Raw genomic sequence first — 26,809 nt, 5'->3', positions numbered from 1 at the left:
GGATATCCTTCTACATCTTGCATTTTTCTTGCCTTTTTATTTGTTAAAGAAATAAATATTTCCATTTCCTGCAGTGTTTTGGGCATTCTGGATTTTTCTGCCTGCTTCCGTATTGTGTCCTTGACATGGTCCTCTGTCTCCTATAGCTCCTGTCACTTGTAAGTTGGATCTAGAGTCTTCCTTATATTCAGGTGGGGAGGAATGATTTTCTTATAAAGTAATTTTCTAAATTTCTAGATTACTTTTGAAAGTAATTTTTCCAAGAAAGGATGCATGACAGGTAGTTTTTGAAAACCTGCGTGACTAAAAATATTTTTTTTCTACCCTCACACTTGACTTGTGTTTTAATTGGGTTTAGAATTTTAGGGAGAAAGAATTTCTCCCCTCAGAATTTTAAGGGTTTTTTTTTTTTTTTTTTTTTTGCTCCAGTTTTTTGTTTTGTCTTGCAGCATTGTTGAGAAATTCAATGTCCTCCTGATAACCAATCCTTTATATCTGACCTGCTTTTTTCTCCCTAGAAATGTTTAAGATCTTTTGTCAGAGAAGTCAGTACTCCAGATTTTCACAGTGATGTCTTGGTGTGCTTGCTGTGTGTCTTTTTAAAATCCATTATGCTGGGCCAGTAGAGGGACCTTCCAATCTGGAAATTTATGCCTTTCAGTTCTAGGCAATTTTTTCTGAATTATTTCTTTGGTAATACTCTCTTTTCTGTTTTTGCTGTTCACTCTTTAAGAAGCTCATATTATTGGGTTTCCTGGACTGATGTTTTATTTTTGTTGCCTTTTCTCCATTTTCCACTTTTATTTTTTTGTTCTGCTCTGTAGGTGATTTTCTTATCTCGATCTTTCTGCCTTTCTATAATATTTTTCCTTCTATCATATTTTTAAGTGTCAAGGGCCAGAACAAGCAGGATTTTGTGAGCTGTGGAAAGAAGTTGGATTTCATTCTAAGTTTAGTAGGAAACCATAGAGGATTTTGAGCAGGGAAGGATGTTTTACGTATACAAGGATCATTCTCACTACTATAACAGGTTATCTCTGCTGTAAGCCATTGTATTAATCTATTGCCGTATAACAAACCACTCCAAAACTTAGTGCCTTAAAACAAGGCTTTATTTTTTTCTCAGAGTTCTGTGGGTTGATTGGGCAATTCTTTATTTCTTTCTTTTTTAAAGACAGAATTTGCTTTTGTTGCCCAGGCTTGAGTGGTGCCATCTCAGATTACTGCAACCTCTACCTCCTGGGTTTAAGCGATTCTCCAGCCTCAGACTCCAGAGTAGCTGGGATTACAGGCGTGCGCCACCATACCCGGCTAATTTTGCATTTTTAGTAGAGACGGGGTTGGCCAGGCTGGTCTGGAACTCCTGACCTCAGGTGATCTGCCTGCCTCAGCCTCCCAAAGTGCTGGGATTACAAGCGTGAGCCACCGTGCCCAGCCAGTTGGGCAGTTCTTTTGCTGGATTCACCTCGGTTTATTCATGTGTCTGCAAATAGCTAGTGGCTTGGCTCGGCCTGGATGTTCCAAGATGGCTTCATCCAGATGTCTGGGCCTCAGCTGGAACTGCTGCAATGACAGTCTCAGCTGAACTTCTCTCCATGTGTTCTTTCATCTTGTGCTTCTTCGCATGAAGATTGAAGTGGTCCAAAAAATCAAGCCCCAATGTATAAGCACTTATCCTGCCTCCGCTGGCATCAACTTTCCTATATCCTATTGGTGAAAACAAGGCAGATGTCCAAGCCCAGTGCCAACGTGGGAGGAGAATGTATAAGGTTGGAGGTGTGATTTTTGGGGAAATAGCTGTAACAATTTACCACATTAAACATGGTTTTAGCTAGTTTCCTTTTTCTGATGCTTTGCCTATCAGTTTACCTTCTGATTATAATTTGGTTTTCCATATAAGTATGCTGTCAAGAAAATAATGCACCAATCCATGCACTTCAAATATTTGCTATTGCTGTGATTGTGATAGTAATTTTTTTTCTTTTTCTTTTTCTTTTTTTTTTTTTTGAAGTGGTGTCTCGCTCTGTTGCTCAGGCTGGAGTGCAGTGGCTCCATCTTGGCCCACTACAGCCTCTACCTCCTGGGTTCAAAGGATCCTCCTGCCTCAGCGAGTAGCTAGAATTACATGCACACGCCACGGTGCCTGGCTATTTTTTGTATTTTTAGTACAGATGGGATTTCACCATGTTGGCCAGGCTGGTCTCGAATTCCTGATCTCAGGTGATCTGCCTGCCTCGGCCTCCAAAAGTGCTGGGATATAGGCATGAGTCACCGCGCCTGGCTCAGCTTCCCGTATTCTTTACTAGAGCCTTGTGGTCTGTGGACTCCCTTGCTAAGAATCACTGTAGTCCTTGTGATCTATCTCAAGTTTATGATGGTGTATGTGAAAATGTAAGAAAATTAATAATCAATTATCTTGAAATGTTTTCTCTGTTTTGCCAGATATGAACAATATAAAGCCATTGGAAGGGGTAAAAATTCTGGATCTAACAAGGTTTGTATTGGTTTATCTACATTTGGGTTTTTTTTTTGGGATTGGGTTTTTCCCTTTCCTCAAAAACATTTAATTTTTTGAATTAAAAGAAGATTCTTATATGCTTATGTTGAGATTTTAGAGAAGAAAATAAGAAAAGAAAAATTCCTGTAATATCATCATTCGATGAGACAATTAGTGTAGTATTTATGCCTTTTTCCAATGTGTATTTATATATAATCTTAAAAAAGTAAAATTGGAACCATATTGAAATTACAGTTTTACCCACATTTTAAACACAATGTTATATTTTAGATATTTTCCTATGTTATTCAAAATTCAACAAAAAGTAAGAGAGTAATTAATATATCGATGTCACATAATTACTTAATCATCCTCTAATCTTTCACAATTATAAATTAGGCTTCCTTGTACACAAATATTTCCCTCAGTTTTGATTTCTTCCTCAGGATAAAATTCTAGATAAAGAATTATAGGGGCCGGGCGCAGTGGCTGACGCCTGTAATCCCAGCACTTTGGGAGGCCGTGGCGGGCGGATCACCAGATCAGGAGATCGAGACCATCCTGGCTAACACAGTGAAACCCCGTCTCTACTAAAAATACAAAAAAATTAGCCGGGCATGGTGGCGGGCACTTGTAGTCCCAGCTACTCAGGAGGCTGAGGCAGGAGAATGGCGTGAACCCGAGAGGTGGAGCTTGCAGTGAGCTGAGATGGTGCCACTATACTCCAGTCTGGGTGACAGAGCGAGACTCCGTCTCAAAAAAATAGAAAAAGAAAAAGAAAGGGGGTATATATTTTTAAAGCTCCTATTACATATGGCCAAATTACAGTTTTAACTGTTTTGATTCTTACTAGCATTATATGAGCTTGTCTGTGTTGATGGGTCTTTAAGAAAATAATTAATATAAGAATTTTCCAGATGGTAATTAATTTATTTATCATTTTTAACATTGTAGAATCCTCGCGGGACCTTTTGCTACTATGAATTTAGGAGATCTTGGAGCAGAAGTTATAAAAGTGGAGAGACCAGGTAAAGCTATTACTCTCTTTAAAATATAGAAACAAGCTAATAAATATATTTAAATAATTCTCTAAATACCCATGTTTAGTGTACCTGTAAGTGGGATAAGGAGAGAATTAAAATGAAATGATTGTCTTTTTCTTCTCCATTTCTTGTTTTCCTGTGAACTAACACTAATGGTATCTTTTTACTCCTTATCTGTGCTCAGTGCTCAGGCTCAAGCCAGTTTCTTCTTTGCACCTGAAGGCTTTTGTTAGAAGCTGAGGCTGGCCACAGTGGTTGACGCCTGTAATCCCAGCACTTTGGGAAGCCGAGGAGGGCAGATCACTTGAGGTCAGGACTTCAAGACCAGCCTGGCCAACATGGTGAAACTTCGTTTCTACTAAAAATACAAAAAAAAAAAAGTAGCCAGGCATGGACCTGTAATCCCAGCTACTTGGGAGGCTGAGGCAGGAGAATCACTTGAACCCGGGAGGTGGAGGTTGCTGTGAGCCTAGGTCATGCCACTGCACTCCAGCCTGGGCAACAGAGCAAGACTCTGCTTCAAAAAAAACAAAGAAGCTGAGATGCAGTGTATAACAATGATGATAAGGACACCTACAGTGCCGGGCAAAGTTCTCAATGCTTTGCCTGTGCTTATTTAATCTTTACCCCTATGGGCTGATGTTATTATTCATAGTTTATAAAGGAGAAAATGGAGACATAGAGATGTTAAGCAACTTATTTAGGGGCACACAGCTAATAAGGAATATCCAGACCTTCAGCCATGATTCTGGCCTTCCTTAGCCCCAGCCTAGCTTTAGCGTTGAGACTGAGATTACAGTGGGCCTGGCCACCCTCCCTCACTGTGGAATAAAGGGAAGGCCAGGAGAAAGGAAGATAAAAGTGAAGAAATAGGGTAAAGAAGAAGGAGAGAAGGAAAAGGAATCAAAGTCCCTCAAAAAACAACCCAAGGCTGGGCATGGTGACTCACGCCTGCAATCCCAGTACTTTGGGAGGCTGAGGCAGGTGGATCACCTGAGGTTGGCAGTTCGAGACCAGCCTGGCCAACATGGTGAAATCCCATCTCCACTAAAAATACAAAAATGAGCCAGGCATGGTGGCAGACACCTGTGGTTCCAGCTACTTGGGAGGCTGAGGCGAAAGAATCTCTTGAACTTGGGAGGTGGAGGTTTCAGTGAGCCAAGATCGTGCCACTGCATTCCAGCCTGGGTGACAGAGTGAGACCCTGTCTCAAAAACAAACAGACAAACAAACAAACAGAAAACCTCAAATACTCCAACCTAAGTCATTCTTTTCTATTTCCTTTTTCTTTTTATTTTTTAGAGACGGCATTTCCCTCTGTCATCCAGGCTGGAGTGCAGTGGTGTGATCATAGCTCACTATAGCCTCCAACTACTGGGCTTGAGCAATTCTCCTGCCTCAGCCTCCTGAATGGGTGGGACTACAGGCATGTGCCACCATGCCCAGCTATAATAATACAATTTTTTTTGTGTCTGTATGTAGAGACAGAGTCTTGCTATATTGCTTGTTCTGGTCTTGAACTCCTGTCTCAGCCTTTCAGAATGTTGGGATTACAGGTGTGACCTACTACTCCTGGCCATTTTTTTCTATTCCCAATAAAAGAAACATTTCCCCATTTTATAATTTTAAAGGTTTTGAAGGAGGAAACACCTAAGCTTAGATCAGTTTTTTGCTTTTATGTTTTCATCTGACATCTTTCCTGTTCTTTCTTCCTCCTTTGTTCACCAAATATATTCTGTGTACACATTTCTCACTTTTATTTGGTATCATCTTAGCAGTTTGGTGTTTAGTTCAAGCTGTTATTGATAAAGTTTCTTAGAAAAGCATCATTATTGGCCGGGCATAGTGGTTCACACCTGTAATCACATTTTGGGAGACTGAGGTGGGCGGATCACCTGAGGTCAGGTGTTCAAGACCAACCTGGCCGATGTGGTGAAACCCCCTTCTCTACTAAAAGAACAAAAATTAGTGGTGCATGATGGTGGATGCCTGTAATCTCTACTTGGGAGACTGAGGCACGAGAATTGCTTGAACCTGGGAGATGGAGGTTGTAGTGAGCTGAGACCATGCCATTTCACCCCAGCCTGGGCAACAAAAGCCACACTCCATCTCAAAAAGGAACGTGTCATTGTTTTGTGCCCTTTCTCTCCAATAAGCACTTAAAGGGCACAGTCCATGTTTTTTAATGTCTGCTATATCATCATATAAACAGCTTGTTTTATTTCATTTTATTTTTGAGACAGATCTCACTCTGTCATCCAGGCTTGAGTGCCATCGTGTAATCATGGCTTACTGTGGCCTCCACCTCCTGGGCTCAAGCAATCCTCCTACCTTAGCTGGAACCATAGTTGTGCGCGACCGTGCCTGGCTACTTTTTTTTTTTTTTTTTTTTTGAGATGCAGTCTCGCTCTATGAGCCACTGCACCCGGCCTTATTTAAAAAAAAAATATATAAAATATATATATATAAAATATATATATATAAAAATATATATATATAAAATATATATATATAAAAAAATATATATATATATAGTTTTTGGTAAAAACAGAGTCTTCCTATATTGCCAAGACTGGTTTTGAACTCTGGGCTCAAACGATCCTTCAACCTCAGCCTCCCAAAGTGCTGACATTACAGGTGTGGGTGAGCCACCACACCTGGCCTATGCAGCTTGTTTTAGAAGTTTTCAAAAATTAGCATTATTATTTATGTTTCAAGATCTGATCCTATGGGTCTTAAACAGAATCCCCAAATCAGTGAGACTGGTCTAGTGGTGAATAATGTGTATGTATCTCTAAGACTCACAGGAGAATGATTTATAATTACGTCAACTTAGTAATTGATTGTAAGTGATAACCATATAAAGTAGAATATCTTTTTGTTTCCTTCTTTTCTAAAATTTTTTAAATTTTATTTTGTCTTTACAGACAGTAGAATACTTGATCTGGAAGATTCAATTTCTTGTTAAGTAGATATTTTTAAGAGGCCAAGGCAGTTAGCAGAAGATTCTCTGATGAGCATGAGGAATATCATGGATTAATATATTTTATTACTTTTTATTATCCCTGCCGGTCTCAGGCGGTAGAAGTGCTCAGCAAGTCCTGCTCCCAGAGATGATGCTTCGTTTATTCATTCAATGATGTTCATCACTTTTAGTCAGTGTTGGATACATGCGGAAGAATGTTTATTTTCTAGCTCAACATTTGTTTTTTTTCTTTAAAGCTTCTAATTTCCATATGGCTATCTGATTTCAACACCGCAGCACTTACAGCCATTGGTTTTCTTGCATTTTCCATTCCTATAACACATAGAACATTCAATGTGTTAATAATTTCTCTTGCTATTTCAGTTGGCCACCAGGGTAACATTTGTATTTCTATTAATTTTATAAATTGTTGTTCCCTATATAGTGAGGCCTATTTCTCCTTTGTACTTTTTAGTTTCCACCATGGAAACTAAACCACAACAGATCTTTCTTTGTCTAGGCCTTTATTATGTCTCATCGCCATACACTTGGTATCGGGCTTTGTTCCTAGCAGGTGTTTATTGTCCTTTTTTTTGTTTTTTGTTTTGTTTTGTTTTGTTTTTTTTTTTGTGACAGAGTTTTCACTCTTGTTGCCCAGGCTAGAGTGCAATGGCATGATCTCAGCTCACTGCAACCTCTACCTCCCAGGTTCAAATGATTCTCCTGCCTCAGCCTCCTGAGTAGCTGGGATTACAGGCATGTGCCATCACACCCAGCTAATTTTTTAATTTTTAGTAGAGACGGGGTTTCACCATGTTGACCGGTGTCAAACTCCTGACCTCAGGTGATCCACACACCTCGGCCTCCCAAAGTGCTGGGGTTACAGGGGTGAGCCACTGCATCTGGCCTATTGTCCTTTTTTTGACCGGTTACTATGACTACTTCTCTTCACCCTCCCAATTAATACATTTTAATATTCATATTATATATTTAATTGTTTTGGGTTTTTGAGATAGTTATTCAACACAGATATGAGAAAAGGTGATTTTCATTAAAAGCAGCTTTGTGGTATTTTCACATTTCAGTAGAAAACTAGTTTCATTTTATATCCACTCTACAGTTCCTCAATTAAATAAAATTTGGTTGTAGTTTTCAGTTCCCTTCCCTTCCCTTCCCTTCCCTCCCCTCCCCTTCCCTTCCCTCCCCTCCCCTCCCTCCCTCCCTCCCCTCCCTTCCCTTCCCTTTCTTTCTCTTTCTCTCTCTCTTTCTTTCTTTCGCCCTGCCCTGCCCTCCTTCTCTATTTCTTTTCTTTTCTCTTTTCTTTTTTTCCCCTCCCTTCCCTTCTCCTCCCCTTTCCTCCTCTTCTCTTCTCTTCTTTTTCTTTTCTTTTCACAGGATCTTGCTCTGTCCCCCAGGCTGGAATGCAGTGGCACACTCCTGGCTCAGTGCAGCATTGACCTCCTGAGCTCAAGCGATTGCCCCATCTCAGTGTCCTAAGTAGCTGGGAATACAGGCATGTGCTACCACACCTGGCTAATTTTTTCACTGTTTGTAGAGACATGGTTTCACCATGTTGCCTAGGCTGTTCTCAAACTCCTGGCCTCAAGTGATCCACCCGCCTTGGGCTCCCAAAGTGTTGGGATTACCAGCATGAGCCACCACGTCTGGCCTGGTTGTAGTTTTCTGATTTAGTATTAGATTAGATTATTTTTATTTGTGTAACCAAAGAGCATATTACATTTATGTATACGCCTCTTTTTGTAGAGTTAGCCAGTCAGTGGATGTATCTGTGTGCCTGCAGGACCAGGCAGGGAACCTAAGTGAGGAAAGTGAGCAGGGAAGTGAGCAAGGATGCAGCTGAAATTTCAGCATCGTCTCCACTAGGGCACACGAGGCCAGGGCTGTTGGTCTTTTGTTCACTGCTGTGTCTGCTCTGCACAGAGCAGTGTCTGTGACATAATTGGTGCTCAATAAATATTTGTTGAATGAATGAATGTGTCAAAAGGTCATCTAAGAAAGGCAGTGTGAATTTTTAAAGATTTCCAGATTTTGAAATCATGGCAGCTAGTTAAAAACTTTAAGAATTGTGTGGGTCAAATAAAACATGTCTCCCAAGCTGCAGGTTTTTCCAGATTATGCCCTTTAACCCATTCATTTCTTGTCATGTGCCATGGACACAGAGCCTTCTGAAATCCCAGTTAAATGAGGAAAGCCTTGTAGGCCTCCAGTTTAGACTCCTGACATTATCTCCACCTGAGAAATGAGTGGAAATGTCTAAAATAAACTACTGGCCTGGCGCAGTGGGATCACTTCGGGAGGCCTAGGCAGCTGGGTAACTTGAGGTCAGGAGTTCAAGACTAGCCCGGCCAATATTGTGAAACCCTGTCTCTACTAAAAATAAAAAATTAGCCAGGCATGGGGGTGCACACCTGTGTAATCCCAGTTACTACAGAGGCTGATGCAGGAGATGTCATTGGTTTAGCTCCAGTTACAACTAATGCTTCTTGGCTGGGTGTGGTGACTCACACCTGTAATCCCAGCACTTTGGGAGGCTGAGGCAGGCGGATCATCTGAAGTCAGGAGTTCGAGATGGGCTTGCCAATATGGTGAAACCCCGTCTCTAGTAAAAATACAAAAATTAGCAGGGCATGCTGGCGGATGCCTGTAATCCTAGCTAGTTTTAGCAATTGATAGTACAATTAAATTATAGTTCTAGAAATTGATAGTACTATTTTTATTTTTTTCACAGTCACTTAGAAACTACTTTAAATGACTTGGTACTGTGGCTCACGCCTGTAATCCCAGCACTTTGGGAAGCCGAAGTGGGTGGATCACCTGAGGCCAGGAGTTTGAGACCAGCCTGGCCAACATGGTGAAACCCTGTCTCTACTAAAAACACAAAAATTAGCCAGGTATGGTGGTGCACATCTGTAATCCCAGCTACTCGGGTAGCTGAGGCAGGAGAATTACCTGAACCCAGGAGGTAGAAGTTGCAGTGAGCAGAGATTGTTCCTCTGTACTCCAGTCTGGGCAACAGAGTGAGACTCCATGACTCCATCTCCAAAAAAAAAAAAAAACAAAACAAAACCCAAAGATTAATAGCTCATGTTATTATTTTCAGGAGTTGGAGATGATACACGGACTTGGGGGCCACCTTTTGTTGGGACAGAAAGTACATATTATCTCAGTGTTAACCGAAATAAAAAAGTAAGAATATCATCCCTTTTTGGCTTTTTGTGTGTAATTCTCTTGTAATAGCAAAAATGTTGATATCATTGTGGCTTTTTTTTTGTTCCTTAATCTTTGAAATTAAGATGTAATTAATATTTCAAATAAATTAAACTTCTGTTCATTTACCATTCACTAAGTAGAAACAATGGAGCTTTTTACTACTCTTTCTTACCTACTAAGTAACTTAGAACATTTCATAAGAATTTATAATGCAAATAATTTTATGAAATAGAAAAATCATTTGATTCCTTACATTTGTTATTATTAGGGAATAATTGCCTAACACTTGGTATTATACTTTAAAAACATCTCCTATCATCCTTGTTAGCATATTAATATATCCTCATGGTAAATAGAATCAGTAAAGATGATTTAAATATTTCTTCATGCATAAAATAAATTTAAGAGGATGATCTATGATATGAATGGCTTTCTTGTCAGCAATAAGAAGAACTTTCATGACTGGGCACAGTGGCTCACGCCTGTAATCCCAGCACTTTGGGAGGCCGAGGTGGGCGGATCATGAGGTCAGGAGATTGAGACCATCCTGGCCAATAAGGCGAAACCCCGTCTCTACTAAAAATACAAAAATTAACTGGGCATGGTGGTGTGTGCCTGTAGTCCCAGCTACTTGGGAGGCTGAGGCATGTGAATCGCTTGAACCCGGGACACAGAGGTTGCAGTGAGCTGAGATCGCACCACTGCACTCCAGACTGGGTGACAGAGCAAGACTGCGTCTCAAAAAGTGAAAAAAGAAAAAAAGAAAAACTTTTATGATAGTATTTTAATATACATGCTTTTTTTTTTTTTTTTTTTTTTTTTTACTTTTTATTTTGGATTCAGGGGATACATCATTGCATGTTTGTTATGTGGGTATATTGCATAATGGTAGGGATTGGGGCTTGTATTTTGGTCATCAAAATAATATATATATTTTTTTAATTTTTAGAGTATTGCTGTTAATATCAAGGATCCAAAAGGGGTGAAAATCATCAAAGAGGTACAGTATGCTGTATAGAAGGCATCCTACCACCTAGGTTATAATTAGGGATTGAAATATCAGAGCAAAAGTGTTTTAAAACTCAATTTTATGGGTGATCTGTATATTTGCAACAAATACCTTTTAGGTATTTACCTTGATTTGTATACTTCTTTGTAAGTGTAATGTGCTTTAAATTTTTTGTATATTGTGTATCATTATGGTGCTAGCTACTATTGACTGAGCACCAACTCTGTAGCAAATCCTGGGCTTGGGCACTTTGCTCACGTTATCTTCTCTAATCCTCAGATTTTACCTTGTAAATGAAGTATTGAAATCTCATTTACATAAAAGGGAATTGAGTTTCCTGGTGCCTAAGTGATGCTCCAAGATTACCTAGCTAGTATGGGGAAAGCTGACATTTGGATCTGAGTCACATCACTGGAGAGTCCAAGCTTTCTCTAACCCTTACTCAGATGATCAGTATATCCAGACCTGATCTCAGCATCTTTCTTAGAGGAGCTGGAAGGCACAGTGGTTAAATTAAGGATGGATACCTTTGCATGGGATTTGAATCCTGCCTTCTGTGCTTACTGGCTATATGACTTCAGACAGGTTATATAACTTCTTTGTGCCTCAGTTTCTTCATTAGTTAACTGGGTAATAATAGTACCTACTTTCTTTCTTTCTTTTGAAACAGAGTGTTGCTTTTTTGCCTAGGCTGGAGGGCAGTGGCATGATCTCGGCTCACTGCAACCTCCACCTCTTGCGTTCAAGCAGTTCTCTTGCCACAGCCTCCAGAGTAGCTGGGATTACAGGTGTGCACCAGCACACCTGGCTAATTTTTGTAATTTTAGTAACGATGGGGTTTCACCATATTGGCCAGGCTGGTCTTGAACTCCTGACCTCAAGTGATCTGCCTACCTTGGCCTCCCAAAGAGCTGGGATTGACATGTGTGAACCACTGTGCCCAGCCCAATAGTACCTACTCTCTAGGGTTGTTGTTAGAATTGAGTTAGTCTGTGTAAAATGTGTAGATGAGTGCTTGCTGCATAGTCAGCACTCATGAGTTATTAGCTGTTATTATTTCCTATGTTCCTGATGTTGGATTCATCATGTGGGATAAACCTTGTTTGCCATCTTTGCTAAGGTTTATAGGTGAATCTAATGGATGTACAGTATTCTTCTGTATTTGGGGGACTGGTTCTACTAGAACCTCAACATATACCAAAATCTGTGAATACTTAAGTCCTGCAGTACAGAACTTGTGGAACCTGCTTATATAAAAAATTGGCTTTCAGTGTACATGGGTTTTGCATCCAGTGCATACTGTATTTTCCATCCACGTTTGGTTGAAAAGAATCCACCTAGGGGTGGACTTGCACAGTTCAAACCCCTGTTGTTCAAGGGCCAGCTGTACTTAGGGCTATTTGGTTAGAGAACCAAGTCTTAAACTTATTTATTTATTTAGAGACAGAGTCTTGCTGTGTCACCCAGGCTGGAGAGCAGTGGCGCGATCTCGGCTCACTGCAACCTCCGCCTCCTGGTTTCAAGCAATTCTCTTGTCTCAGCCTGTGGAGTAGCTGGGTCCACAGGCACGTGCCTCCACGCCGGGCTAATTTTTATATTTTTAGTAGAGATGGATTTTCACCATATTGGTCAGGCTAGTCTCAAACTCCTGACCTCAGGTGATCCACCTGCCTCGGCTTCTCAAAGTGCTGGGATTACAGGCATGAACCACTGCGCCTGGCCTCAAACTTTATTTTTTACCCAAACATGAACTTAGCTTCAATTGCTCTTCTGCTGCTTTATGTTCTCTATCTCGGTCATTGAAAGATAATCTTTAATTATTAAGATCAGAATCAGGGACCATCCTTTTTGGTTCTGCTGGATCAATGCAGCCAATTTAGAATTTTCATTAACTAGATGTATTTTGAACCCAAAGCTTGAAAATCATCCTGATCTTACCACCCTGCCTTCCCATATCTTTCCTGTAGCATAACTTAGGTTTGTTTGTTTTTGTTTTTCTTTTGAAACTTGTTTTGATTTTTCTAAATTGTTCTCCTGGCCTCAAGCAATCCGCATACCTCAGCCACCCAAAATGCTGGGATTACAGGTGTGAACCACCATGGCCAGTCAATTGCTTTTAGGTAGTTATACAATTCATAAGTTATGTATCTTACTTTCTAAAGGAAAAATTATATTTTCTCTAGTCTTTCTTATTTCTGGTATAGATTTCTCTTCTGGCCTTAAGAGTAGCAAAAAAGGCCAGGCATGGTGGCTTACACCTGTAATCCCAGCACTTTGGGAGGCCAAGGCGGGGTGGATCGTGAGGTCAGGAGTTCGAGACCAGCCTGGCCAACATGGTGAAACCCTGTCTGTACTATAAATGCAAAAATTAGCCAGGCGTGGTAATGTGTGCCTGTAGTCCCAGCTACTTGGGAGGCTGAGTCAGGTGAATCACTTGAACCTGGGAGGTGGAGGTTGCAGTGAGCCAAGATCGCACCACTGCACTCCAGCCTGGGTGACAGAGTGAGACTCCATCTCAAAAAAAAAGGGATTGCTAATATAATGGGTCTAGTTTATAGAAACAGTTCCAAAGTATTATACAAGTCAATCAGCTGGATACATGAGAGCTTCAGAAAGTATGACTCCTTTGTCAACTAGGCTAACCAAAAACAGGTTGTGTAAAAACTGAAACTCTGCTTAGAAAACCTATATGGAACTTAGTATTATTGTGGCGATATGATTTGATAACTTTTGATCATGTGTTATCCAATATTTCAGACAATTTTCTATGTTAATTAGTTGACAGTCACAATATCATTATTACGGGCATGTGTTATGGTCAGCATAGCAATGCATGAGTTTTATTTTCCTATGACATTTTGTTATGAAAAATTAAAACATTCAGAAAAGTTGAAAGAATAGTGAACTCTCATTTATCCTATGCCTAGATGAAACAATATTAGAATTTTGCTATATAGCATGCAGTTTATTTTCTTTTTCTTCCTTTTTTGTTTTTTGAGTTTCGCTCTTGTCTCCCAGGCTGGAGTGCAATGGTGTGATCTCGGCTCATTCCACCTTCTGCCTTCCGTGTTCAAGCAATTCTCCTGTCTCAGCTTTCCGAGTAGCTGGGACTACAGGTGCCCACCACCACGCCTGGCTAATTTTTGTATTTTTTAGTAGAGACAGGGTTTCACCATGTTGGCCAGGCTGGTCCTGAACTCCTGACCTCAGGTAATCTACCTGCCTTGGCCTCCCAAAGTGCTGGGATTGCAGGTGTGAGCTACTGCACCTGGCTAGCCTGCAGTTTATTTTCTTTAGTGCTTGTAGGAGTGCATTTTTTTTTTTTTTTTTTTTTTTGAGACAGTCCCACTCTGTTGCCCAGGCTGGAGTTCAGTAGCAAGAACTTGCTCACTGCAGCCTCCACCTTCTGGGCTCAAGCAGTCCTCCTGCTTCATCCTTTTGTGTAGCTGGGACTACAGGCATGGGACACCATGCCTGGCTAATTTTTAAATTTTCTGTAGAGATGAGGCCTTGCTATGTCGCCCAGGCTTGTCTCAAACTCCTGACCTCAAGTGATCCACCCCCTCAGCCTCAAAAAGTGTTGGGATTACAGGTGTGAGCTATTGGACCCAGCCAATTACTGTGATTTTTTTTTTTTTTTTTTGAGATGGAATCTTGCTCTGTTGCCCCAGCCTGGAGTGCAGTGGCACTATCTTGGCTCACTGCAACCTCCACCTCCTGGGTTCAAGTGATTCTCTTGCCTCAGCCTCCCGAGTAGCTGAGACTACAGGCGTGTACCACCATGCCCAGTTAATTTTTGTAGTTTTAGTAGAGACAGGGTTTCGCCATATTGGCCAGGCTGGTCTCGAACTCCTAACCTCAAGTGATCTGCCTACCTTGGCCCCCCAAAGTGCTGGGATTTACAGGTGTGAGTCACTGTGCCGAGCCAATTAAAAAAAAATATAAAAATATTATATATATATATGTGTGTGTGTGTATATATATATATGTATATATATTTTTTTGAAACAGGGTCTCATTCTGTCACCCAGGCTGGAGTGCAGTGGTGCGATCTCAGCTCACTGTGACCTCTGTCTCCTGGGTTCAAGTGATTCTTGTGCCTCAGCCTCCCGAGTAGCTGGGATTACAGTCATGTGCCACCACACCTGGCTCATTTTTTTGTAATTTTAGTAGAGACAGGGTTTCACCATGTTGACCAGGCTGGTCTTGAACTTCTGACCTCAAATGGTCTGCCTTACTTGGCCTCCCAAAGTGGTGGGACTACAGGTGTGAGCCACTGCACCTGGCCCTTTACAAACATTTTTAAAAGTAGTCGCAATTGAAATTTTGGGAAAAAAATTAAAATTAAGGTTTACAGTGCTGCATTGTCCTCTAATTCCTGTAACAGTGGTCTGGGCATCACAATCTGGAATTTGTTCCTGACAGTTCCTGGTTTACTGGGCTATAGTTTAGTGGCCTGAAGAAAAAAAACTTCGGTGGTTCATTAAATACATTTAAAACTCTTTGGGAAGAATGCATCTGAAAGGTGTGAAAACATTTCAGAATCCTGTTTACATGCATTAAGTGCATGTTATAATGAGGAATATTACGTAACAATAGGGATGTTGAGTAGTAAAGACTTTGTATTTAGGTCTGTTTTTGGAGACAAGGTCTAATAGTCTCCGAGGCTGGAGTGCAGTGGCACCATCGCAGCTCACTGCAACCTCAACTTGCTGGCTCAAGAGATCCTCCAACCTGAGCCTCCTGAGTAGCTGGGACCATAGGTGTGCACCACCTTGTCTGGCTAATTTTTGTAGAGATGGGATTTTGCCATGTTGCCCAGGCTGGTCTTGAACTCCTGATCTTGAACTCCTGGGCTCAAGCAATCCACCTGCCTTGGCCTCCCAAAGTGCTGAGATTAGAGAAGTGAGCAACCAGACATGACCTATTTAGTTTTCTTGTAAATGTTTTAAAAGGTGTTTTTCATAGATTTAATGTACTTACATTCTAATTTTTCTACCTAATCTTTTGAGAATCTATTTGGACAGACCATGTAGTCTAGATATTTATTACATTTAAAGGATGCAGAATCCATTCAATACCATGTACTTACAAAAACTTTAAAAGCCATTATTTTACTGACAGTAATGCTTTAAGTAGTTGACCAGAACTTCTATGTTTATCTAATTTGCTTCATCGGTCCTGTGATTTTTCTGAGCTATTAGAAAGGGAGAATCAATTGTGTAGAATTTAAAATTCTATCATGTGAGGATTTGTTGAGGGGAAGTCTGATTCATGTTCACCTCTTCCATCAGCTCGCAGCTGTTTGTGATGTGTTTGTGGAAAACTATGTCCCTGGCAAACTGTCTGCAATGGGCCTGGGATATGAAGATATAGACAAGATTGCTCCTCACATCATCTATTGTTCCATCACAGGTATTTCAACCCCACATCCTTGTCAGTGAAAAGGTTTTCCAGTTTCTGTGTTTTCTTATTGCTGTAAGAAACCTCTTGCTGGCTTTTTTTTTTTGGAAGTTATTCTGCTTTCTTTTTTCCCAGGCCATTTAGGTTGCTGAACATTAATTTTTTCTATTTTGTTTTTTCTTTTTTTTGAGACAAAGTCTTGCTCTGTTGCCAGGCTGGAGTGTAGTGGCGCGATCTCGGCTCACTGCAACCTCCGACTCCCTGGTTCAAGCGATTCTCCTGCCTTAGCCTCCTGAGTAGCTGGAATTACCAGGCATGTGCCACCATGCCTAGCTAATTTTTGTATTTTTAGTAGAGATGGGGTTTCACCATGTTGGCCAGGATGATCTCGATCTCCTGACCTCGTGATCCACTCTCCTCAGCCTCCCAAAGTGCTGTGATTACAGGTGTGAGCCACCACATCCGGCCTTGGATGCTGAACATTATTAAGGAACATTAATCTAAATGAAAATTTTCATAAATTTATTGGCTATTCATATTTTTTCTTTGAATTATCTGCCTATAGTTTTGCTAATTTTTATGTTGATGTTTTACAAATGTTTACAAAGTACTGTTATTAACTCTTACAATTTTTTTTTTTTCTTTTTTGAGACAGAGTCTCACTCCGTCGCCCAGGCTGGAGTTCAGTGGCGTGATCTCGGCTCACTGCAATCTCTGCCTCCTAAGTTCAAAGGTTTCTCCTGCCTCAGCCTCCTGAGTAGCTGGGATTACAGGTGCCTACCACCACGCCTGGCTGATTTTTGTATTTTTAGTAGAGATGGTTTCACCATATTGGTGAGGCTGGTCTCTAAATCCTAACCTCAAGTGATCCACTAACCTTGGCCTTCCAAAGTGCTAGCATAATAGGCATGAGCCATCACTCCCGGCCCAGAGTTGAAATGTTAATTGACTTTAAGGTAATAACATAGGAGCCCAAGGTATCCCTTCAATATATTCAGAAGCACTAAGCCAAGAGAAGGAAAAGAGTGGCATAAAGTCTTCCGATTATTCAGCCCTTGCCAGTGAACTGCTTATATATGCATGTATTTGTATGTTTAGGCTAAAGGGAAAAAGTCACAGTGTTACTTAGTTTTCTATATAAGTACTTAACTCTTAATTAGGGATGCAATAGAGAAAAGTGACTCATAACATAAAATGTTACATTAATAGTTTGCATCAGAAAAATTCCTAGTATTATAAGTTTTTACTCAGTCATCCACCAAATATTTACTGCAAACCTATGATCTTCCAGGCAGTAGACTCCGATTCTGGAATATAGGAGTGATAAAAATCCATCTGCGCTCTCTAGAGCATTTGTATTCTAGGTTAGGGTGATAGATAGTAAATAAATAAGCACTTTTATTTTTGTTTTTGATAATTGAGTCTGGTAGTTGGCAAGCGGGTGGGGTGAGGATAAGTTATTTCATACTGGTAGGTGAGAGAATGCTCTACCCATATGGTGACATTTGAGTAGAGACCTGCATCAGGTAAAGGAGTAATTTTTTTGTGTTTTTCATAGAGATGGGGTTTTGCCATGTTGGCCTGGCTGTTCTTGAACTCCTGGCCTTATGTGATTGGCCTACCTCGGCTTCCGAAAGTATTGAGATTATAGGCGTGAGCTACCATGCCTGGCCAGAAGTGTTTATTTTTGTAGACAATTTATACTTAAAAACATAGATCGTTTAAGCAGAAAGGCATATAGCATATGTAGGTTGGAATTACTTGCATTTCTTTTTTTTTTTTTTTTTGATACTGAGTCTCACTTTGTCCCCCAGATTGGAGTGCAGTGGCACCATCTTGGCTCACTGCAATCTCTGCCTCCCCAGTTCAAGCGATTCTCCTGCCACAGCCTCCTGAGTAGCTGTGATTACAGGTGCGCACCACCACGCCTGGCTAATTTTTGTATTTTTAGTAGAAATGCCGTTTCACCATGTTGGTCAGGCTGGTCTCGAACTCCTGACCTCATGATCCACCTGCCTTGGCCTCCCAAAGTGCTGGGATTACAGGCATGAGCCACCGTGCCCGGCCTTTATTTTATATTTTGAGGCAGAGTCTTGCTCTGTCACCCAGGCTGGAGTGCACTGGGGCAATCTCAGCTCAGTGCAACCTCTGCCTCCCAGGTTCAAGCAATTCTTATGCCTCAGCCTCCAGAGTAGCTGGGGTTACAGGTGTGCACCACCTTGCCCGGCTAATTTTTGTATTTTGGGTAGAGAGGGGATTTCACCATATTGGCCAGCTGGTCTCTAACTCTTGACCTCAAGTGATTCACCTGGCTCGGCCTCCCAAAGTGCTGGGATTACTGGCATGAGCCACCGCACTTGACCTCTATCTCGTTTTTTACTTCCTCTTTACTTGCCAGTTTCCCTCACGCCATTGAAGGTTGTTATTCTATTCCCAGTTCCACATGTAATGCAGAGCACATGATAGGGGTTCTATAGCCAACAGCAATTTTTTTTTTTGAGACAGAGTCTCACCCTTTTACTCAGGCTGGAGTGCAGTGGGGTGATCTCCACTCACTGCAACCTCTGCCTCCCGCGTTCAAGCGATTCTCCAGCCTCAGCCTCTTGAGTAGCTGGATTACAGGCGCCCGCCACCACGCCTGGCTAATTTTTTGTATTTTTAGTAGAGACGGGGTTTCATCATGTTGGCCAGGCTGGTCTTGAACTCCTGACCTCATGATCCATCCGCCTTGGCCTCCCAAAGTGCTGGGATTACAGACGTGAGCCACCACACCTGGCTAATTTTTTTTGGTTTTTTTTGAGATGGAGTGTCACTCTGTTGCCCAGCTGGAGTGCAGTGGTGCAGTCTTGGCTCACTGCAACCTCCACCCCTAGGTTCAAGCGATTCTTCTGCCTCAGCCTCCCAAGTAGCTGGGATTCTAGGCACCCACCACTATGCCCAGCTAATTTTTGCACTTTTAGTAGAGACAGGGTTTCTCCATGTTGGCCAGGCTGCTCAACAGCAGTTTTTGAATTAGTGAATGAGTAATCAGAACTTGACTAAAGAGTTTAATAGTTGCAATTTTTCCTGCATTCTACTTTTCAGAGATAGGGATAAGTACTAAATAGTATGCTTATATTTTCCAAAGAAACTTTCAAAGAATAGCCGGGGGTTAGTACATACTTAGCTTTATCTGTGATTTCTTCTATAGCTTATCCATGGCACTACATAATGATCATTGCTTTAAGATACCAAAAGAGCCTATACCATGAAGCAAATATTCTATTATTGTCATAGATCACTATGCCTTAGGTCTTTTCCTAAGCTAGGAAAAGGAACTGGTGCACTTAGAGATTTTAAAAAGGAACTAAGCAAAAGCTTTACTCCTTATTATTCAGTAAGTTTATCTTAAAATAGATATCTGAAAATATTTTTTTACTGTAGAAAGCTTCAAAATATTTTGTTTTTTTTCTTTGAGATGAGGTCTTATTCTGTCACCCAGGCTGGAGTGCAGTGTCATGATCATAGCTCACTGCAGCTTCTAACTTGTGGACTCAAGCAGTTATTCTGCTTCTGCCTTCCAAGTAGCTGGGACTACAGGTATGCACCCCCACGCCTGGCTAAATTTTTAATTACAAAAGTTTTTTTTTGTAGAGATGGGGTTTTGCCATGTTGCTCAGTCTGGTCTAGAACTTCTGGGCTCAAGTGATCCTCCTGCCTCAGCCTCCCAAAGTGCTGGCATTATAGGTGTGAGCCACCATGCCCGACCTATTATCTGTTGTTTTAAAAAATATTCATAAAAAATAAAATACTGTAATTTCTATGGATTCAGGTTAGTGGAGTTATTATAATAATTTGCTTTTCACAGTGTAATTATCAATATGGTGATATTGTAATTGCCCAATGGATTCACCTTGCCTGCTGCCTCAACAGAGCTGATTTATCAAGACAGGGTACTTGCAATAGAGGAAGAGTTAATTCACGCAGAGCGAGCTGTGTGGGAGACTGGAATTTTATTATTACTCAGGTCAGTCTCCTGAGCATTCAGGGATCAGAGTTTTTAAGGATAATTTGGTGGGTAGGGGAAGGCCGGTGAGTCGAGAGTGCTGATTGGTTGGGTCAGAGATGAGATCATAGGGAGTTGACGCTGTCCTCTTGTAAGGAGTCAGATCTGGGTGGGGGCCACAGATCACATGAGCCAGTTTATCAATCTGGGTGGTGCCAGCTGATTCATCAAGTGCAGGGTCTGCAAAATATCTCAAGCACTGATCTTAGGAGCAGTTTAAGGAGGGTCAGAATCTTGTAGCCTCCAGCCGCATGACTCTTAAACCATAATTTCTAATTGTGTAGCTAATTTGTTAGTCCTATAAAGGCAGCCTAGTTCCCAGGCAAGAAGGAGGTTTGTTTTGGGAAAGGGCTATTACCGTCTTTGTTTTATTTTATTTTATTTTATTTTTGAGACGGAGTTTTGCACTTGTTGCCAAGGCTAGAGTGCAACGGGGCAATCTCGGCTCATTGCAATCTCTGCCTCCCGGGTTCACGTGATTCTCTTGCCTCAGCTTCCTGAGTAGCTGGGATTACAGGCATGCACCCCCACGCCTGGCTAATTTTTTTGTATTTTTAGTAGCGATGGGGTTTCTCCATGTTGGTCAGGCTGGTCTGGAACTCCTGAACTCAGGTGGTCCACCCGCCTCCGCCTCCCAAATTGTTGGGATTACAGGTGTGAGCCACCGTGCCCAGCCTTTGTTTTAAACTATAAACCATAAACTAAATTCCTCCCAAAGTTAGTTCAGCTTATGCCCAGGAATGTACAAGGGCAGCTTGGAGGTGTGTTAAGAAGCAAGATAGAGCTGGTTGGGTCAGATCTCTTTCACCATCTCAGTTACAGTTTTTCAATGGCGGTTTCAGTATCTTCATATAAAGTAAGCTGCAGGCTGGGCGCAGTGGCTCACGCCTGTAATCCCAACACTTTGGGAGGCCGAGGTGGGTGGATTACCTATGGTCAGGAGTTCGAGATCAGCCTGACCAATATGATGAAACCCTGTCTCTACTAAAAATACAAAAATTAGCGTGGTTTGGTGGCATGTGCCTGTAGTGCCAGCTACTCAGGAGGCTGAGACGGGAGAATTGCTTCAGCCTGGGAGGCAGAGGTTGCAGTGAGCCAAGATGGCATCACTGCACTCCAGCCTGGGCGACAGAGTGAGACTCCGTCTCAAAAAAAAAAAAAAAAAAAAAAAAAAAAATTAAAGAAGTAAAGTAAGCTGCAATGTTAGGCTGGTTGTCATTTTAGATGGGAAAAAGAGCTGTAGTGATTGATTGATTGATTTATTGATTGATTGATTGATTTGGAGGCAGGGTCTCCCTGTGTTCCTCAGGTTGGAATGCTTTGGTACAATCTCCGCTCACTGCAATCTCCACCTCCTAGGTTCAGGTGAGTCTCCTGCCTCAGCCACCCGAGTAGATGGGATTACAGGCATGCACCACCATGCCTGGCTAATTTTTGTATTTTTAGTAGAGACGGGGTTTCACCATGTTGGCCAGTCCGGTCTGGAACTCCTGACCTCAAGTGATCCATCCACCTCGGCCTCCTAAAGTGTTGGGATTACATGTGTGAGCCACTGTGCCCAGCCCTGATGATTAACGTCTGTGCTGAATGACAGATTCTATACATGGTAGATGATTCTTGGCCACTAGATCTCACTTTTTAAAATGTGCTGTTTAATAGATCCATAATCATATTTTTATTTTTCTGTCTAAACAATAATATTTATATGTGTGACAGAGTGAGGGAGATATTTTTTTCCATTAGAATCCTGTAATCTAATGGAAATGTTGAGGTTTAAAATGTTAATATAGGTAAATTATTTTCTGAATGATCATATTACCATAAAAGTGCTGCATAACCAACAAATGCAAAATGCTATATAACAATAAGCATTTATTTTTGTTTCCCATGTCTGTGGTTGGCTGGGATTCAGTTGATACAGACTGGTTAGGTTTGGCTCCAAGTTGTGGGTTGGGGGACTGGTATGCTCTGCATGTCTGTTATCCTCCTTGGACCAGTGGCCACCAAATGCATCTCCCCTTATAGGGAAAGGTGGAGTGCAAGAGAACAAGCCCATTTTCATCAGTGTATTTAAAGCTTCTGCTCCCAGTGCATCTGCTAACAAATGGAATATTTGTCAAAGCAAGTCACATGGCCAAGTCCAATACCAATGGTTGGTGAAATACATTCTGTTTCAGAGGGAGGAACTACAAAGTCGCATGGCATAGGGCGTGGGTTTCGAGCAGGATGACAGTTGAGAATAATAATGCATTTTATCACATCATCGAGTCAAATAAAATTCTAGTCTACTTGGGAAGCCCACACTTCCTAATGATTCACATTCATAACCAACTGGTTAGGGTCAAAAGTTCTTCTGGGCCTTGACTTAATGATTGGAGAGTGTCTAAGTTTTCTTACAGTTCTCAAATTCTGTATTAACGTTTTAGTATGGCGAATGGCATTGGAGATAGATTATATAATTCAGTAGTTCTCAGATAAGGAAGAATGGTTCTATCATCTGCTTTTTAGTGATATAATGGAGGAATGAGAGGGGGATAGGCAGATATGTATAGTCCGAAAACATACCTCTCATTATTCTATAATCTCCTCATTCTCACCTCCTGACAATTATTGGAATAACATCTATATACTCAGTTCTTCTTTATTTCCTGATAATGAAACAGATCCAGACCTAAGGTCACACAGCTATTTAATAGCAGATGGGTTTAAAACAGGTTTCTTGACTTAGTAGTAAGTGCCTTTATGCTTTTCAAGACATATCAATAAGTAATGACATAGATTTTGTAATTAGGCGACACTGAACAGTGCTACTTGAGAATAATATATTTTTGCCATTTTCCTTTTTTTTGTTTTTTGAGATGGAGTCTCGCTCTGTCGCCCAGGCTGGAGTGCAGTGGCGCGATCTTAGCTCACTGCAAGCTCTGCCTCTCGGGTTCACGCCATTCTCTTGCCTCAGCCTCCCGAGTAACTGGACTACAGGCGCCTGCCACCACGCCCGGCTAATGTTTTGCATTTTTACTAGAGACAGGATTTCACCGTGTTAGCCAGGATGGTCTTGATCTCCTGACCTTGTGATCCACCTGCCTGGGCCTCCCAAAGTGCTGGTATTACAGGCGTGAGCCACTGCGCCTGGCCTATTTTTGCCATTTTCTTTCACTTGTTGCTGATTTTATTGGCAATGATGGAAGTCATGAACAAATTCATTAGTCAGGGAGTCTAAATTTCAACAGATTCTTCCGGAAGCCAAAGCCATTCATGAGTCGTGAGTTTGTGTGCATAAACAGCAAGGTTCATCTCTTTTTTTAAAATTTGATTTTCTTGGCCGGGTGCGGTGACTCACGCCTGTAATCCCAGCACTTTGGGAGGCCAAGGCGGGCAGATCACCTGAGGTAAGGAGTTCGAAACCAGCCTGACCAACATGATGAAACCCTGTCTCTACTAAAAATACAAAAATTAGCTGGGTATGGTGGTGGGTGACTATAATCCCAGCTACTTGGGAGGCTGAGGCAGGAGAATTGCATGAACCTGGAGGCGGAGGTTACAGTGAGCCGAAATCATGCCATTGCATTCCAGCCTGGGTGACAGAGTGAGACTTCATCTCAAAAAAAAAAAAAAAAGGTTTGATTTTCTTGGTAATCAGTGTGTCTGTCTGTGTGTGTGTGTGTGTGTGTGTGTGTTTATAAGACTGATTACATCAGTCTAAAGTTGCACATGTTATGATTGAGATCCTAGACTTTCCTGATGTTTCCCAGTGGTATTGCTGTCTTGTCAGTGCTGTCCAAGCCCAAATAGTTTGTTCTCACTCAGATGTTGGCTTTACGGCTGATGACAGTAATCTTAGAATGGCTGGGAGATTGACTTTAATGCACTCTGACAGTTGTGTGGTTGAAATTGCCTCAGTCTGTGAAATCTGGTCTGCAGGACAAAAATGCTAGAGTGATCACAAGGGAGGAAGGACCTGATTATTTTTATTAGCACGGTCCTCTTATCATTTCAGAGGGAGCTGAGTATGCACATTAGGGGGCAGTGTTTAAACAGCTATTATTCACTAGGAATTATTTTTGTAAAAAGGGCAGTGTTTCCTGTGTACCTCTGGGTAGGAAGACTCTCTGAAGGACATATTTATATTTGTGAAGTGACCACTCTATATTTCTCTATACTTTTAGAAGTACAATGGTATTTCCCCTAACAATTTAAGTTGTACCTTCTTTCCTTTGTATCTTCTGAACATGTTATTAATTATGAAAATTTAGCAGTAGGAATCCTCTCCACTACATTTTAAAATGTTATTTCTTCTCTTCTTGTTAACTTCATTACTCTTTCTTTCTGGAAGGATAAACATTTCATTATATTATTGACTAGACTGAGTTTGTAGTGGGAACACTGTATATGTCATTTAATGAAGTTTCCTTTTTTTTTTTTTTTAAAGGAAGAGGGTTTGAAAAGTGCCTTTTTGATTTTTGTGAATTCCTCAGGGACATTTCCTTAATCTCCATTTATATAGCATTACATAGAGGTAAAATCATACAAAATATGTGTGTTTAAAATATGAAGACATACAAGGTAATGAATAGTACAAAATTCAAGAGAATGATTAACTCTGGGGAATGGGGAGGGAGGATGTGGGACAGGGAAGAGAGACACAGAATTTCACTTATATTCACAAAATAAGCTGACTGGCTGGTACATGAGTATTTGTCGTTCTGTATTTTATGATTACGTAAGAATAAAAGATTCAGAAATGCCCACATAGCTCCCCTCCTTTTTTCTTTCCTTTCTTCCCTTCCCTACCCCAAAACAACTATTTCTTGAGCTTCTATATACTCCTGGCTGTGTTGAGTGTTCGGGGCAAACAATGTAGACATTGTCCTTGCATTTTTTTTTTTTTTTTTTTTGAGGCGGAGTCTCGCTCCGTCGCCCAGGCTGGAGTGCAGTGGCGCGATCTCGGCTCACTGCAAGCTCCGCCTCCCGGGTTTACGCCATTCTCCTGCCTCAGCCTCCCGAGTAGCTGGGACTACAGGCGCCGCCACCTCGCCCGGCTAATTTTTTGTATTTTTAGTAGAGATGGGGTTTCACTGTGTTAGCCAGGATGGTCTCGATCTCCTGACCTCGTGATCCGCCCGTCTCGGCCTCCCAAAGTGCTGGGATTATAGGCTTGAGCCACCGCGCCCGGCCTGTCCTTGCATTTTTAAGGAGCTGACAGCCTAGGTCAGAGACATTCTACAAACAAGTTAAAACATATAATAAATACGACATGTATTAGCAAACTATACTATTATGAAAGAATGAAATAGTACTGTGGTGGAGATTAATAGAGGAGGGGTGGCATGCTGTAAATGGGCTTGTCAGGGAAGGCTTTTTTGGGGATGTAACATTTAAGAGACCTGAAGGATGACAAGGAGCCAGCCATGTAATGAGCAAGGGGAGAAGTGATTCAGGCAGAGAGAATACCATGTGCAAAGTCTCCATGGCAGGAAAGATCTAGATGCCTTTAAGGGTCTAAGAGAAAGCCAATGTGTTTGGAACACTATAAACTGGAGCAGTATGCTTGAGAAGATACTGCAGAGGTGTGCAGGGGCTGTGGCATGCTAGGAGGGATCTGAGCAGTGGAGGGGTAGGATCATAATCTTTAAAAGAGGTAGGATTTTTCAGTAGAATGCAGATTAAAAAAAAAGAGGTAGAATTCAATTCCTGGTTGACTGACTTCATTATAGGCACTGGAGATTGACATGGGGCTCATGTTTCACAGAGTAGCTATAAAGATAATTTTTTAAGGATTATTAAAGGCCCTCATAGGGTTTCAGAGGCAATAGCAGAGAATGGTGAGCCCAAATGGATGAGGCAAATTATTTAGCAACTGCATTCTACATTCATATCACAGCAACGAGAATACAAAACAAAACACTGCTGCAGTTGGATTCTTACGGCATGAGTTAGTCTCTGTGTGTGTGTTCTTATTTTCGGCATATTCACCACATAACCGTAGCTTTAAAAAAAGATAGAATAATTAGAATAGGATCTGCAAATCCATACTGCAAATTCATAGCTGTTTTGAAGGTGAGAAAAGACATTAAGACTAGAGAGAGGGAAAAGAAGGAAGGAAGGAAGAGGGAATGAAGGAAAAAGGAAGGAGGGAATGAAGAAAGGAAGAAGAGAAGGAAGAATAAAATAAGAGAGGCAGAGTGGAGTAAAATGGGATAACAATCAGCAAGATTTAAAAAAAATTTCTAAAGACAGTAGTCTAGATTAGTTCATCTGGTGATATTCACATGGCATGAAGCATCATTTGTAGTCTGAATAAATAATCAATATGGAGGTGATAGTTCTTGACATTAAAGGAACTCTCATAGTCAAAACAATTGAAAACTACTGGTCTAAATTATGAGTGTCTCTGTTGCACTCTCTTACATCAGGAAATATTTTTTCAACAGAATTTCAGGATATCGTGGCCATATGTCCAACTTTATAGCCAGTGATCTTTAGTGAAAGTGTGGTTTGACATATTTACCATTTCATATTAAGCTCATTATTTAAAGAAATAATGACACCATCTCTGCAGGGGAAGAGAAACTTAGCATATAATGTAGGGTTTCTTTTTTTTTTTTTTTTTTTTTGG

General features: G+C 41.1%; 1 protein-coding gene across 1 annotated transcript in view; it reads left to right on the top strand.

Moving 5' to 3' along the window:
• Positions 1-26,809, top strand: part of SUGCT (succinyl-CoA:glutarate-CoA transferase) — a 736,947-nt gene that overhangs the window by 55,812 nt on the left and 654,326 nt on the right. Inside the window, 6 exon segments of the mRNA XM_025381064.1 lie at positions 2,443-2,494; positions 3,452-3,525; positions 9,627-9,712; positions 10,686-10,736; positions 16,040-16,160; positions 19,782-19,904. Of these exon segments, the coding sequence (XP_025236849.1) occupies positions 2,443-2,494; positions 3,452-3,525; positions 9,627-9,712; positions 10,686-10,736; positions 16,040-16,160; positions 19,782-19,904 (507 nt within the window).

Source organism: Theropithecus gelada, chromosome 3 (assembly GCF_003255815.1).
Source record: "Theropithecus gelada isolate Dixy chromosome 3, Tgel_1.0, whole genome shotgun sequence".
NCBI classification, from domain to species: Eukaryota; Metazoa; Chordata; class Mammalia; order Primates; family Cercopithecidae; genus Theropithecus; species Theropithecus gelada.
This window is presented reverse-complemented; position numbering and strand designations above follow the sequence as displayed.